Source organism: Anomaloglossus baeobatrachus, chromosome 5, assembly GCF_048569485.1.
Source record: "Anomaloglossus baeobatrachus isolate aAnoBae1 chromosome 5, aAnoBae1.hap1, whole genome shotgun sequence".
In the NCBI taxonomy this organism is placed as follows: Eukaryota; Metazoa; Chordata; class Amphibia; order Anura; family Aromobatidae; genus Anomaloglossus; species Anomaloglossus baeobatrachus.
Genome location: NC_134357.1, coordinates 179075 through 195537, shown reverse-complemented (window position 1 = coordinate 195537; position 16463 = coordinate 179075). Strand labels below are relative to the sequence as shown.

The following is a 16463-nucleotide window of genomic DNA, read 5'->3' as shown; positions in this document are numbered from 1 at the left end:
CTGTTATACAGCGGGTCATTATGAGGGTCTTTCTCTTCTGTTATACAGCGGGTCATTATGAGGGTCTTGCTCTTCTATTATACAGCGGGTCATTATGAGGGTCTTTCTCTTCTGTTGTACAGCGGGTCATTACGAGGGTCTTTCTCTTCTATTATACAGCGGGTCATTATGAGGGTCTTTCTCTTCTGTTATACAGCGGGTCATTATAAGGGTCTTTCTCTTCTGTTGAACAGCGGGTCATTACGAGGGTCTTTCTCTTCTATTATACAGCGGGTCATTATGAGGGTCTTTCTCTTCTGTTATACAGCGGGTCATTATAAGGGTCTTTCTCTTCTGTTGTACAGCGGGTCATTACGAGGGTCTTTCTCTTCTATTATACAGCGGGTCATTATGAGGGTCTTTCTCTTCTGTTATACAGCGGGTCATTATAAGGGTCTTTCTCTTCTGTTGTACAGCGGGTCATTACGAGGGTCTTTCTCTTCTGTTATACAGCGGGTCATTATGAGGGTCTTTCTCTTCTGTTGTACAGCGGGTCATTACGAGGGTCTTTCTCTTCTATTATACAGCGGGTCATTATGAGGGTCTTTCTCTTCTATTATACAGCGGGTCATTATGAGGGTCTTTCTCTTCTGTTGTACAGCGGGTCATTACGAGGGTCTTTCTCTTCTATTATACAGCGGGTCATTATGAGGGTCTTTCTCTTCTGTTGTACAGCGGGTCATTATGAGGGTCTTTCTCTTCTGTTATTCAGCGGGTCATTATGAGGGTCTCTCTTCTGTTATACAGCGGGTCATTATAAGGGTCTTTCTCTTGTGTTGTACAGCGGGTCATTATGAGGGTCTTTCTCTTCTGTTGTACAGTGGGTCATTATGAGGGTGTTCGTATTTTTGGTGCTGTAGCAGGTGAAGTGTGCTCATTTTCTGTGGTGAAGCTTTGAGGTGCTCCATATTGTTTTATGATCAGATCTTGTTTCCTTCAGTTCAGCCAGACCCAGAGAGCGTGGTGGTGAGTACAGCTGGGGGGCGCTATGACGTCTGCCTGTATGATCGAGAGATGAAGGCCGTGTACTGGGAGGAGGAGGATTCAGAAGTCAGACGATGCTCCTGGTTCTACAAAGGAGACACAGACAGCAGGTTCATACCTTACAGCGAGGACTTCAGTGAGAAACTGGAGGTGAGTTCCTGAAGAAGAAGATCCTCGTGATAAGCTGAGGGGTTCTGCTGCAATCCTAAAATAATTGCAATACCTGCAACCCAAACAATAGTCTTCAGCTTGTGCTCTGTACAAAGAAGTGGGGTCAGCAATCAAATGGTCATCATATGGCAAGATTGCTGTGAAAGGTGAGCAGGCTGGGTGTAATGAGAAGCGGGGAGCATACCTGCTGTAGCCGCCATAGAAGTAATAATAATGAGTAACTAACTGGCCAATGTCTGACGAAAACGGCAAAGAGAAATGCACGCCACTTCCCAAAAAGTTGTGCCCAGGCCGTGCACCATTGTGGAGCATCCCCTACATTTTTATTATTCTTTATTTACACAGCACCATTGATTCCCAGTGCTGTATATGAGAAGGGGTTACAATAGACAGACTGGTACAGAGGGGAGAGGATCTGGCCCTTGCAGGCTTACATTCTATAGAATAATAGGGAGGAGACAGTAGGTGGGGTGGAGAGGGGGCCGGCTCTGGCAGTTGGGTGGTTGGAGACTGTAGGCATTTCTGAACAGATGAATTTTCAAGTTGCGTTTGAAGCTTGCAAGTGTATCAGATAATCTGATGTGTTGAGTAGAGATGAGCGAACCGGCCGCGGTTCGGCTCGAGTTCGGTTCGCCAAACCGAGGTCTGGTTCGAGTTCGGGTCGGTGAACCGGTTCGACGAACCACTCGAACCCATAGGAAACAATGGGAGGCAATCACAAACACATAAAAACGCATTATAAATGTACACATACAGTTAATAAACATTGCCATAACACTTACCTGTCCCCGGGATGCATCCTGCACACTGTCTCCTGCCGCTATTCCTCCCGATAATCGCTGCGTCCTCCTGTTAACCAGCAGTGATGCAGGACCTACGTGACGTCATCAAAATAGCATGTGACCAGTCACGTGTCTGTTATCTCATTGGCTACAGACTGGTCACATGACTATGACGCCGACATGCTAGGACCTGTCATTGCATCTCTCTGTTACGCTCCAGCGATCCCACCAGCAACCTGACCTGGCAGGGATCGCTAGAGCGTCGCTACATGGGTTGCTGGTGAGCTGTCGGGCAGATCTCACCAGCAACCAGTGACCAGCCCCCAGCCAGCAGCGACGCGTGGAAGCGATGCTGCGCTTGGTAACTAAGGTAAATATCGGGTAACCAACCCGATATTTACCTTGGTTACCAGCGCACACCGCTTAGCGCTGGCTCCCTGCACTCCTAGCCACAGTACACATCGGGTTAATTTTACCCGATGTGTAGTCTGGCTATGTGTGCAGGCAGCAGGAGCCGGCACTGACAATGTGACAGCGGCGGACGCTGGTAACGAAGGTAAACATCGGGTAACCAAGGAAAGGGCTGCTTGGTTACCCGATGTTTACTGTAGTTACCAGCGTCCGCAGAAGCCGGCTCCTGACCAGTGACCCAGCCAGTCAATAACGGAGATCACCGTTGCCATAGCAACGCGCTTGGTATCGGTGACTGGGACGTCCCGCTACCAGCACGCAGCGGCACCGGAATCACGTGATCGGAGCACCGTTGCTATGGCAACCCGTGCCACCGCTTAGTCAGGAGCCTGTGGTCACTCTCAGAGTGATTTCTGCACGGAGCACAGCGTCTCCCACCCCCCCCCCCCCCATGCAGCTGTGCTGTCTGATGGAGCAGAGCTGCATGTGTTGAAGGAGAAAGAAGACCATGGATCGTGGAGGGGTGACAGGGGGTAATAAAGATGGCGTCGCTAAGTGTGTCTGTGTATTTATTTCTATTAAAGTATTTTTGCTCTGTGTGGGGTGTTTTTTTTTTTTTTGTTTTTTTTTTTTTAACCCTTTATTGGAGATTCTTAATGGCTGGGTCAAACGTGCCTGACATTAAGAATCTCTGGCTTAATACTAGCTAGTAAAACATAGCTAGTATTAACTCATGATTACCCAACAAGCCACCTGGCTCCAGGGCTGTTGGAAGAGTTGGATACAGCACCAGATGATGGCGCTTCTATGAGAGCGCCATTTTCTGGGGCGGCTGCGGACTGCAATTCGCAGCAGAGGGGCCCAGAAACCTCGGGCTAACCTGTCCTGCGGATCCAATCCCCAGCTGCCTAGTTGTACCCGGCTGGACACAAAAATGTGGCGAAGCCCATGTCGTGTTTTTTTTTTTATTCATGAAATTCATGAAATAATTGAAAAAAAGGGCTTCCCTATATTTTTAGTTCCCAGCCGGGTACAAATAGGAAGCTGGGGGTTCCGGGCAGCCCGTACCTGCTGTTCCTGGCTAGCATACAAAAATATGGCGAACCCCACGTCTATTTTTTTTTTTTTTTAGTTTTTTGGCAAAAAAAATGCTTCCCTGGATTTTCCATTGCCAGTGAAGGTAACACCAAGCAGTAGGGGTTAGCAGCCAGTAGCTGCTCGGATTACCCTCAGCTAGCAATACAAAAAATGCAGCGGGAGCCCATATATATTTTTTTTAATTTATTTATTTAAATATCTAAAAAAAAAAAAAAGGGCTTCCCTGTATTTTGATTGCCTGACATGACAGTGCTGTAAAAATAAATCATTAAAAAAATGACATAGCACTCCGCGATATTTTTGATTTTCAGCGCAGATAAAGCAGACAGGTACGGGTTGCCACCCCCATCTGCCTGGCGTTACCTTGGCTGGCAATCAAAATACAGGGAAGCCCATTAATTTTTTTTTATTTAAAAAAAAACCTCCCCATTTTTGATAGCCAGCTAGGGTAAAGCAGAAGGCTGTAGGCTGAAAACCACAGCTGACAGCTTTACCGTGGTTGGGGATCCAATGTGGAGGTCACCCCAAGCTCTTTTTTATAATTATTTTATAAATAATAATAATTACAAAAAAAAAAGTAGGGTCCCCCCCAAATTGGATCACCAGCCAAGGTAAAGCGGACAGCTGTGGTCTGGTATTCTCAGGGTGGGAAGGGCCAAAGTTATTGGCCCTTCACAGCCTAAAAATAGCAGGCCGCAGGCGCCCCAGAATTGGCGCATCCACTAAATGCGCCAATCCTGGCGCTTCACCCCAGCTCATCCCGTGCCCTGGTGTAGTGTGCAAACTAGGTAATAAATGGGGTTGATACTAGCTGTAAAGTCACCTGACATCAAGCCCAGCAGTTTGTGATGTCATGGCGTCTATCTGATACCCGACATCACAAACTGTCAGTACTAACAAAACAAATAGACGAAAAAAAATTTATTTGAAAAAACACTCCCCAAAACATTCCCTCTTTCACCAATTTATTGTAAGGAAAAAAAATAAAGGGGTCCCACGATGACTCTGGACCGTCTAGAATATGGGGGGACACCCTCAGGGAACGTATCCCCCATTTTCTAGGAGTGCAGACCCTCCATGTGAGTAGTGTGGGTGCAATGAATCTGCACCCACTCTCCCCGGGTCCACAGCAGCAGAGTCCATGTCGTAACTGTTGCTACCAAAGCTGCAATGCCCTGCTCATGAGGTAAGGGCATGCCTAATCAGGAGAACTATTCTACATTTCCAGATATTGGTATTTGCTGATATTATTGCTATTCCACCTACTATATATTGGGGATAGGATCTTGGAGATGGAATACCCCTTTAAGTCCAGTTATCCAGCTGAATGAATACTAAACAACAGAGCTCGCTATTTAGACATGTTTTCTTGTGGCGTATAATGGACTCTCATGTTTAATTGTCGTTCAGCAGGGCAACAGAAATAGCAAATCCCTCTATTTGTAAATGTAGTATAGATCTCCTGATCAACTATGTTCCTTACCTCATGAGCAGGGCATTGCAGTAGCTTACAGATGCATGGTTACCGCCACTCACTGTGTCTGAACACAGGAAGCTGAGCTGACAGCCGCTCTGTGCATGCGGCAGCGTCTATTGTGAAGGAGGGGGCCGTGGGGGATCAACGCTGCACAGGTACCGTGGGACACCGGGGAACACCGGTGAGGTTATAGGGGGTGACCTGGCAGGGCCTGGGGAGGAGTTCTCTGTCGCATGTGTCATGGCACATGCGACAGAAATCAGAGGAGTAGGGTGAATGCGGCCGGCGTGCTGCTGTGCGCGTGGCCATCTTGGATTTTCCGGGAGGGGGTCGGGGGGGGGGGGGGCACTTTGGCGACACCGTGGGACCGGGGAGGAGATTTATCTCCCATTTGACATGTTTGTTCATGCCAGATGGGAGATAAATAATTTTTTACTGGCGCTGTCATTTACTGTAATGTGATCACTGGTATACGGTGTATACCGGTGATCACGTGAGCGGGGACCGGACAAACCGACCGGAATCATGATCTCCAGGGTCTCAACTACCCCCTGAAACCCCGGAGATTTTCTGACACTGGGGGGCGCTATTCACTTATTTCTGCCTGCTGTTTATAAACAGCAGATTAGAATAAGGCTACATTCACACGACCGATCCGTTTTTGCGGTTTGCAAAAAACGGTCCGTTTTTTTTCACGGGTGCATCCGTGTGGCAGCAGTTTCCGTTCCGTATTGTTAGGTCTGGGTGGTGGATCCACTGGGCCGTGCACCCCACCGGAGGCCTGGGTGCACGGTAGCCGGAGCACTAGCGTGCTAGGGACTGCGTCCCACAGGGGACGGGTAGAACAGTCACTAGGGCTTCAGAGTTCCTGGAGACAGTGCAGGAATCCGGCACAGGTGCCGGGTAGGAATGTCAGGCAATCGTATTGATCACAGGACACTGCACAAGGGGGACCTGAGCACCTAGCTTTCAAGACAAGACTTACAAGACACGTTGATCAGGCCCCGCCCACATGGAAAAGCCAGTCTTATATACCCAGCACAGCCTCATGTCATATTCTGCTGCAGCAGTGCTGGGCCCATAAGACCAGGTGAGTGGGCGCAGCCCGACCCTATACAGAAGCATGAGTCAGACACATGAGACTTGGGACAGGACACAGGAAAGCACGAGCGGGAGCGGCAGCCGTGACCGGTGGACCGGATTAAGGAGCGGTGCCGTGCAGGTGTGACTCGATCAGTGGGTAAGGAGCGGTGCCGAGGCATCGGGAGCGTGACACGTATACGGTCCGTATGTCATCTGTTTGTCATCCGTGTGCCTTCCGTTTTTTTGGCGTAATGCCAAAAAACTGAAGGAGGGAAAATACATAAATTTACCCAGGATCCATAGCTTTAACCTACATGAGGCGGTCACATGTTCACTCCAGTGCCATTTTCTACTGCTTTTCACAGCGTAGAGTGTGCTCTGGTGACTTTCTGGTGCTTGTTCACTTCATATCAGTCTTTTCTGTCATTATAATTTCAGAAAGACACATAATGTCCCACTGTCCTGCATTTTGTAATTTTGCACCCTTTGGTGCTTTTCATGTGGCACTAAGGGGTGCTTAGCCTTGTATTTACCAAAATAAATAAATTTTAAAAAAACAATGACGTGGGATTCCCCCTATTTTTGTAGCCAGCTTAGGGTAAAGCAGACAGCTGCAGCCTGCAGACCACAGCTGGCAGCTTCACCTTGGCTGGTAATCCAAAACTGAGGGCACCCCATGCTGTTATTTTAAATTAAATAAATAATTTAAAAAAAAAAACAAAACACGTAGGGGTCCCCCTAAAATTGGACCACCAGCCAAGGTAAAGCAGACAGCTGGGGTCTGATATTCTCAGACTAGGGAGGTCCACTGCTATTGGACACTCCCCAGCCTAAAAATAGCAGGCCACAGCCGCCCCAGAAGTGGCGCATCCATTAGATGCGCCAATACTGGTGCTTCGCCTCAGCTCATCCCGTGCCCTGGTGCGGTGGCAAACGGGGTAAAATATGGGACTAATACCAGATGTGTAATGTCACCTGGCATCAAGCCCTGGGGTTGGTGAGGTCAGGCGTCTATCAGATACCCGACATCACCAACCCAGTCAGTAATAAAAAAAAAAAATAAACAACAAACACATTTTTATTTGAAAAAACACTTCCCAACACATTCCCTCTTTAACCAATTTATTAGAAAGAAAAACAAATCCAGGTCTGCTGTAATCCAAGCGGCTCCTGTTGTGAATGTTAGTTATGTCTTGGCTGCTGGGAGACTCCCTCTGGTGGCCAGGAAAGGTTTGGACAGAGACCAGGTGTGTTGTGCAGTGGGTGTTTCCTTTGCTAACTCTCTGCTTATTTAAGTCCTGGTCTGATTGCAGGCTTTTGCCGGATGTCAGTTGTTCTTTGTATCTCTAGCCTGCTTAATCCTGCTTTACACCACATCTTCCCCAGATAAGTGCTTGCTCTTTATTTATTGTCTGGTTCTTTTGTTTATCTGGGTTTGTCATTTTGCTGTGGTTATTTTCAGTTTATTTGCTTGCAGGGATTTTTCCCCTTAGTGGATTGTTGAGGAACTCCCTGCAGTTCTGTGTGGAGTATAGCTCCTTTGGGTCCATGTGTTTTGTGGCTTGTTGACTTTGTTATGATTTCTTGTTTTCTGTTCATTGGTATGACAGGGGCACCTGGTATAGGACGGAGTTCAGATCGAGCGATCTGAGGGCCTTTTTGTACTATCAGGAAGTTGGTATTTTGCAGGGTTTTTCTCTGGCAACCATCAGCCCCTTTCCTGTCCTTTCCTATTTTAGTCAGCGGGGGCCTCCCCTTTGGCTAATCCTGTCATCTACCTGTGTATTGTGTTTTTCCTATATCACCGCAGTCTTTGAATGTGGGGGGCTTGCTATTCTTGTCTATTTTCTGAGGCAGATAGTTATTCATCTTTCCTACCTTTAGGATAGTTAGTTCTCCGGCTCGGTTCGCGGTGCACAGGATGTTAGTTCACCCCTCGGCTACTTCTAGTTGTGTTGGTTAGTAAGGGGATGGCGGCCAGATTAGTTGCCAATGCTCTTGTCACCTTTTTGCCAATGATTTGTGGTGGTCTTCCATGGTTCCGGATCATAACAGGTTCCCATGATGATCCATACCATAGTCACTGTCCCAGTCAATGAAGAACAGAATGTTCCCCATTGGCTGGCAGAGCAATGCAGTGACCTGAGCTAACATCAGAAGGTCAGCCCAGGTCACTGCAGGGTATGACAAGTGCTGCTGTCAGGAGCGAGGTACATTACCTGCGGTGACAATCTGCACTGCTGATACTGCACACTGACTTCAATCACCTTCACAGCCAAGTATCGCGAGCGGCCCGTGACTCGGGCCGCAGTAACAGATGTGAAGCGGCAGCCATGGAGGACAGTGTCAGCGCTGGGGTCGGGAGGGCAGGACTTCATCACCACAGGTAAGCCGAGCGGGGCCATGTGTGCGGTGCGAGGTGGGTGGAGCCTAGCGAGGTAATGTGTGTGGGTGCGAGGTGGGCGGAGCCTAGCAGGGTAATGGATGCGAGGTGGGCGGAGCCTAGCAGGGTAATGTGTGCGGAGCCTAGCGGGGTAATGTGTGCGGGTGCGAGGTGGGCGGAGCCTAGCGAGGTAATGGGTGCGAGGTGGGTGGAGCCTAGCGGGGTAATGGGTGTGAGGTGGGCGGAGCCTAGCGAGGTAATGGGTGTGAGGTGGGCGGAGCCTAGCGGGGCTATGTGTGCGGGTGCAAGGTGGGCGGAGCCAAGCGGGGCCATGTGTGCGGTGCAAGGTGGGCGGAGCCTAGCAGGGTAATGTGTGCGGAGCCTAGCGGGGTAATGTGTGCGGTGCGAAGTGTGCGGAGCCTAGCGGGGTAATGTGTGCGGGTGCAAGGTGGGCGGAGCCTAGCGAGGTAATGTGTGCGGGTGCGAGGTGGGCGGAGCCTAGCGAGGTAATGTGTGTGGGTGTGAGGTGGGCGGAGCCTAGCGGGGCTGTGTGTGCGGGCGGCGGAGTGCAAAGTGGGTGGAGCTTAGCGGGGCCATGTGCGCTGAGGACGCCAGTGACGGGGACTGCATGGCTGGGGACAGGTGAGTGTGAGTGGGTACATGCTGAGTGCAGGAGGGGGCGGAGCGAGCTGAGCGGGGAAGTGTCGGCTCCCTGCACGCGTAACCAGGGTAAATATCGGGTTACTAACCAAAGCGCTTTGCTTGGATACCCGATGTTTATCTTGGTTACCAGCTTACCGCAGGCTGCCAGCGATGGGTCCCTGCACACTGTAGCTGTAAAAAGCCCTGCTTTTGCTGCTAGAACCGTTCTCGAACGCAACTCGAACTGTTGAGCTTTTAGCAAAAAGCTCGAGTTCTAGTTCGATCTAGAACACCCCCCAAAATCACTCGAACCGTGAACTGGAGAACCTCGAACCGTGCTCAACTCTAGTGTTGAGGCAGCGAATTCTAGAAGACGGGAGATGTTTGGGAGAAGTCATGGAGGCGGTTGTGTGAGGAGCGAAGGAGTATGAAGGAGAGAAGTTGGTCTTGGGAGGACCGGAGATTACGCATTGGATTATATCAGGAGATATACGGAGGAGACAGATTACGGACTATTTTGTAGGTCTGTGTTAGTAGTTTGAATTGGATACGGTGGAGGATTGGGAGCCAATGGAGGGATTTGCAGAGGGGGAAAGTGGGGTGGTATTGAGGCGAGAGGTGGATCAGTCGGGTAACAGAGTTAAGGATGGACTGGAGAGGGGCGAGCGTGTGAGCAAGGAGGCCGCAGAGGACGATGTTGCAGTAATCCAGTCGGGAGATTTTCAGGGCAAATGCTACAATTTTCGTAGACTGAGAATTGAGGAAAGGACGTATTCTGAAAATATTTTTGAGTTGGAGATGTCAGGAGGTGGCGAGGGATTGGATGTGTGGTATGAAGGACAAGGCAGAGTCGAAGGTCACTCCGAGGCACCGAACTTTGGGTACTGGGGAGAGTGTGATGTTATTTATTGTAATCGATCAGGTAGGGGATGTAGGTGAGATGAGGAAAGATGATTAGCTCAGTTCTGCCTACATTGAGTTTTAGGGAGCCAGAGGAGAAGGAGGAGGATACGGCTGATAGACACGCTGGGATTCTGGACAGCAGAGATGTGACATCTGGGCCAGAGAGGTAGATCTGAGTGTCATCGGCATATAGATGGTACTGGAAGCCATTGGACTTTAGCAGGTGTGAGGTAAATCCGGAGATATGACGATAAATCATGACATTCAAGTCATGTCAGGAAGCCCTCTCCTGGTGTCACTACCCCCTTCCCTTCACACAACTGGTTTAGCAACAAATCCATGGCCATGTCCTGTGATATGGAAATTAGGTGGCTTTAGGACAATGGATACAGGATGACTCCCTGCCGTCACCCTGTAGTAGGAGCTGCTAGCTAGTTAGCAAGGCTATGGAAATAGCCAGACAGAACGACTCCAGTAAAAAATGGTTCATATCTCGCAAGCCATATCTCCGATAAATATGGCAACCATAACAATGGTGTCTCCGCATGTGGACGATGCTGGCACACCCTTTTTATGGAAGTAGGACATTGGGAAACACACCAAACGTGATATCAGCCATATGGGAACTCGTAGACAGGTCATGAGTCCCCTCGTTCTGCAGCTAAATTCATAACTGTCACAATGAGAGCATTGGCGTCCGTCTACGACGCTCCCAGGCACAGTTATGGCCAAAATCCCCTTTTCTGGATAATTCTGATCCATGCAGGGGGAGTGGCAGTGCTTCCCCGTGAGGTCACTAAGGTAGGAGGAGACCTGGATTTGCCCAGGTTGATAACCCTGCTTCGGCCATTTTCCAAGGTTCTTCTGCTCGGGGGCCTGGTTGGGAAACATCTGTGGGAAGAATCCTAGAAACCTGGTCTACAGCGCCCCCCTGTGGCCAGACACACAAGGTAACTGATGTAATTGTATACCTGTTTGTAACCCATGCTTTATCTGTAACTGTACTCTGACATATGTATATTCTGTAGATTCCCTATTGTATATATTGTAGTTTCTAGTGTGCTTTAGGCGATTAAATTATATAATTAATCTTGGGCTGTTCTGTTATCTCGATCTTGAATCCCACGTCTGTGTGTTCGGCTAATAGTTACCGTAAATCGGTTGGTGGCAGCGAATTGTGCCAAGGATTATTGTGGGGAGGCCAGTGAGATTCGGGAAGATATTATATATTCCGCCCGCGGAGGTCGGGGGAATATATACCCTACTCTCACCGGGGACCCTTCAATAATCGGCATAAGTAGTATAGCGGCCTCCTTGCTTATGGTCGGGCAATTCCATAATTGGCCTGACTATAAGAGGGGCGCTAGAGAGCGCGTCACGTGCTCTGTCTGTCGGTCGGGAGGTATAAAGGAGGGGTGACCCCCCACTTGTTACACCCCGATTGTGACGTACTGGTAGCCAGCGCGGGGGATTTCTGAGTGACCCCCCCGGTGGTTTGTGACATATTGGTGGCATAGCGGTGGGATCGAGATAATAGTGTGTGTGAGTGTGAGACCCATACTCCCAGACACTAAAGACTGCCTGCAGCAGCTGTGGCTGCTGGGGTCTTCAGACTAGCTCAACACTAGAGTGTCAGAGTGCAGATACTGTAAGGTGTGTGGAGGCATCAGGTGTCAGTTCTGTGTCAGTGACCAAAGTCTGCAACAATGGCTGATAGCACCAGGAGCAAAGCCAAAGGAATGGCCGATGCTCAGGCCAGAGACGATGAGGAGGTTGTCCACGAGCCCTCCAGGAGCTCGACGCCAGAAAGCCGTTCTGCCGAGGACATTGCACAACCGGGCACTGCTGGACAAGATGAGGAGGAGCTCGCCCAAGGTTCCTCAACGAGCCAGATGCCAGCCCTCCGCTCTGCAATGGACAGTGAAGCACCAGGCTCCGCAGCGGGCCGCAGATCACCACGTGCCATTCCACCGAGCCTGGGAGGCTCGGATAGCCTTCTTCAAATGGCTATGGCCCTTCTCCAGGCTGGAGACCGGGATACCTACGAGATACTCATGGCAGAGCGCAGGGCAGAGCGGCAGGCAGCGCGTGAAGAGCGCCAGGCAGAGCGTGAGGCTGCGGAGCGACGGCAACAGGCAGACCGTGACTACCAGCTGCAGCTAGCTCAGCTCCGGCCCTCATCAGCCACACGTGACCTTCGAGACACCAAACTTCCAAAGGTCCGTGTTGAGGACTTCCCAGTGCTGGAGAAGGATGGAGACTTGGACTCTTTCTTGACTGCTTTTGAGCGGACTTGCTTGCAGCACCATCTGAACAAGGACCAGTGGGCCAAATACCTGACCCCCCGTTTAAGGGGTAAGGCCCTGGATGTCCTTGGGGACTTGCCTGCTGAGGCAGATCAGGGCTACGACACCATCAAGCGGGCCCTGATCCAACAGTACAACCTCACTCCAGAGTCCTACCGCAAGAAGTTCCGGAGCCTACAGAAGGGACCAAAGGACTCCTGGGCTGACCACAGGCGGGCACTTGCCCGAGCTGCCGACCACTGGACCCAAGGCCTGCAGCTTTCCACCGGACCGGAGATCCTGGACTTGTTCATCACGGAGCAACTCTTGTGGAACTGCCCTGAGGATCTCCGCCAGTTCATCCGAGACCAGAAGCCAAAGGGGTCCACGGCTACAGCTGCCCTTGCCGATGACTACACCAACAACCGGGCTCCTGAAGCCAGGAGAGCAGCCACCAGCAGCACCTGGAGAGGGGGTAAGATGAACTCTGCGACTGCCCCACCTGCCCCTAGACTGCAGGGGGTGTCCCCCTCAACTCCCCTCTCCAGGCCCGGGGCAGAACCAAGACGGTGCCACCAGTGCAACCTACCTGGACACTTCAAGGCCATGTGCCCTCAGCGTCCCAAGGCCCCGGCTCCGTCCCCGTCCCAAGGGCCGCCCAAGGTGTATTGTGTGGGTGGGGGTGGTGGTAGGTCCCTGGACAGCTTCCAACCTGTCACCGTCGGCCAGTCTGTGACCATAGGACTGCGAGACAGCGCCTCGGAGGTGACTCTGGTGCGGCCTGAGATGGTGTCCCCCCAAGACTTGATCCCTGGAAAAACCCTCGCTGTCTCCGGGATTGGAGTCATTGACCCGGCGCTGCCTGTTGCTGACATTTATGTGGACTGGGGCGCAGGGCGAGGGGTGAGGGAGGTGGGGGTAACTGATCGGATCCCTGCAAACGTGCTACTTGGGACAGATTTGGGGCAAATAACCTCCCAGTTTGGCCCCGCTCCAAAGGCTGAACCTTCAGCCAGTACTGACATGACTCCTGACAATGTTAATGTGTTATCTATGAATGATGTAAGGGAGGAGGGAGTGAACTCTGATATTTCTGCTTGCACAGACACCATAGACACACACGCAGCTGCAGCTGTGACAGGAGGGGAGGGGGTCAGAGACAGGTGTGACAATGCCTCTACAAGTAACCAGCCTGTGAGCTGGGATCTGTTGCCCTCTGCAGGGATAAGCAGAGAGCAGGGTGCTGCAGGGGGAGGACCAGTGTGTGGGGTGGGGGCTACCACAGCAAATGTGGGGTCCCCAGAGATTTCACAGCGGGGTTCTGTTGCTGCAGAGGGGGAACAGGCAGGTGAGATTGGGGCCGGTCCAGGAGCGGAAGTGCTCCCAGGTAAGATCTCGGTGCAGGGTTCCCCCACAACCGGGGTGTCAGGAAGCCAGGTAGGTCTGCCTGAACCGGCGACTTGGTCAGGAACGGAGGAGGAGCAGGCACGACCCACGGTCGCAGCGGCTGTGGCCGCTGTCACCCGCAGTGGGAGTGCTGGAAGCCAAGGGGCCTCCCGGAGGTCCGATAGCTCTTCCCCTTCTGACCAAGTGGCAGCCGAGTCAGGTGGAGGCCAGGACACAGGTCCCGGGGTACTGACCGAAGATGTGACAGTCTCGTCGATTCTGGCCACATCTGGTCAGGGGTTTCAGGCAGCGTTAGAAGCTGACGACAGCCTGAAAGCTCTAAAGGAGCAGGCGGCACAGCCTCCCTCGGACTCGGACCCGGAGCGAGTGGTCTGGGACCAAGGACGGCTGTACCGGGCCACGGTCCAGCAGGGTTCACCGGAGGCGTGGCCCAGGGACCGACAGTTGGTGGTACCCTATCCGTTCCGGACGGAGTTGTTGCGGATCGCACATGAGATTCCGATGGCCGGACACCTAGGGATCGCTAAGACCAAGGCCAGGTTAAACCAGCATTTCTACTGGCCAAAAATGGGGGCCGATGTGGCTGCCTACTGCCGTTCGTGTGAAACCTGTCAGAGAGTGGGGAAGGCGGGGCCACGCCCCAAAGCCCCACTGGTATCTCTGCCAATCATCGATGAGCCTTTCAGGAGGGTGGCTGTGGATCTGGTCGGCCCGCTGGCCATCCCCAGCAGCTCCGGGAAACGCTTCATACTGACGGTAGTGGACTATGCCACCCGGTACCCAGAAGCAGTGGCCTTGTCGTCCATTCGGGCTGACAAGGTGGCCACCGCATTGCTGGAGATTTTCTCCCGAGTGGGTTTTCCCCAGGAAATGCTCACCGACCGGGGGGACCCAATTCATGTCCCAGCTGATGGAGACCCTCTGTAAGCAAGTCCAGGTGCGACATCTGGTGGCCAGCCCGTACCATCCACAGACTAATGGCCTGTGCGAGCGGTTCAATGGCACCTTAAAGCAGATGCTTAAGATGTTGGTCGACTCCCATGGGCGTGACTGGGAGCGGTATCTCCCACACCTGTTATTTGCTTACCGGGAGGTTCCACAGGCCTCAACAGGATTCTCACCGTTTGAGCTCCTGTACGGGCGACGTGTGCGGGGCCCCCTGGCTCTGGTGAAAGAGGCTTGGGAAGGGGATTTGGCCACCCCTGGAGTGTCGGTTATCGAGTATGTCATGCGCTTCCGGGACAAAATGCAGGCCTTGACGCAACTGGTACACGACAATATGGCTCAAGCCCAGGCCGATCAGAAGCGTTGGTACGACCAGAACGCTTGTGAGAGGACCTACCAAGTGGGTCAAAGGGTGTGGGTACTGGTCCCCGTACCACAGGACAAGCTTCAGGCAGCCTGGGAAGGCCCATACCTCGTGTACCAGCAGCTCAACCCTGTGACGTACCTGGTCACCCTGGACCCCGCCCGTGGAAGGCGGAAGCCCTTCCATGTGAACATGATGAAGGCACATCATGAGCGGGAGGCATGTGCGCTCCCCGTGTGCAACCTGCCCGAGGAGGGAGAAGCGGAAACCCTCTTGGATATGCTAGCCCAGGTTAGGGCAGGCGGATCCATTGAGGATGTGGAGGTTGGCCACCAGCTCTTGGAGGACCAACGGTCCCAGCTGTGGGCCACCCTACACCCCTTCCGAGGGTTGTTTACCAACCAGCCCGGAAGGACTGACTTGGCTGTCCATCACGTGGACACTGGGGATCATCCCCCGATCCGGCGTTCAGCATATCGGGTCTCCCTGGAAGTGCAGCAACACATGCGCCAGGAGATTGACGAGATGCTGAAGCTGGGGGTGATCCAGGCATCCAACAGCGCTTGGGCCTCGCCTGTAGTCCTCGTCCCTAAGAAGGACCGAACCACTCGGTTCTGCGTGGACTACAGGGGGCTCAATGCTGTCACGGTCGCCGATGCGTACCCAATGCCACGCATCGATGACCTGCTCGATCAGTTGGCCGGGGCTCAGTACCTGACCATCATGGATCTGAGCCGGGGATATTGGCAGATCCCCCTGACTCCCAAGGCCAGGGAACGCTCTGCCTTTATTACCCCATTTGGACTGTACGAGTCCACGGTGATGCCATTCGGGATGAGGAATGCCCCTGCCACTTTCCAGCGGATGGTCAACACCCTGCTCAAGGGACTTGAAGGGTACGCGGCCGCGTACCTGGATGACATTGCCGTCTTCAGTCCCACCTGGGAGGACCACCTAGAGCATCTAGCACAGGTGCTCAGGCGGATCCACCGGGCAGGTTTGACCATCAAGCCGGGAAAGTGTCAGCTGGCCATGAGCGAGGTCCAGTACCTCGGTCACCGGGTAGGTGGGGGAACGCTGAAGCCCGAGCCTGAGAAAGTGGAGGCCATCGCATCCTGGCCCACCCCCAGGACCAAGAAGCAGGTGATGTCCTTCTTGGGGACCGCTGGGTACTATAGGAGGTTTGTTCCATGCTATAGTAGCCTGGCAAAGCCCTTGACGGACCTCACCAAGAAGAAGCTGCCCTCTGCAGTCGATTGGACAGTGGACTGCGAGACAGCCTTCCGGGCCCTAAAGGACGCCCTGTCCAGCCCGCCCGTGCTACAGGCAGCCGACTTCACGCGGCCGTTTGTAGTACAGACCGACGCCAGTGACTTCGGCCTCGGTGCGGTGCTCAGCCAGGTGGACTCTGCGAGCCAAGAGCACCCAGTCTTGTACCTGAGCAGGAAGCTGTTACCAAGGGAAGTGGCCTATTCTACAATGGAGAAGG

At 52.5% G+C, this 16463-nt stretch overlaps 1 protein-coding gene across 1 annotated transcript in view; it reads left to right on the top strand.

The window, feature by feature from the left end:
- Positions 1 to 16463, top strand: part of SEC23IP (SEC23 interacting protein) — a 196705-nt gene that overhangs the window by 11203 nt on the left and 169039 nt on the right. The window contains exon 4 of the mRNA XM_075348129.1: positions 980 to 1173. Within this exon, the coding sequence (XP_075204244.1) occupies positions 980 to 1173 (194 nt within the window). The remainder of the gene's footprint in view (positions 1 to 979; positions 1174 to 16463) is intronic.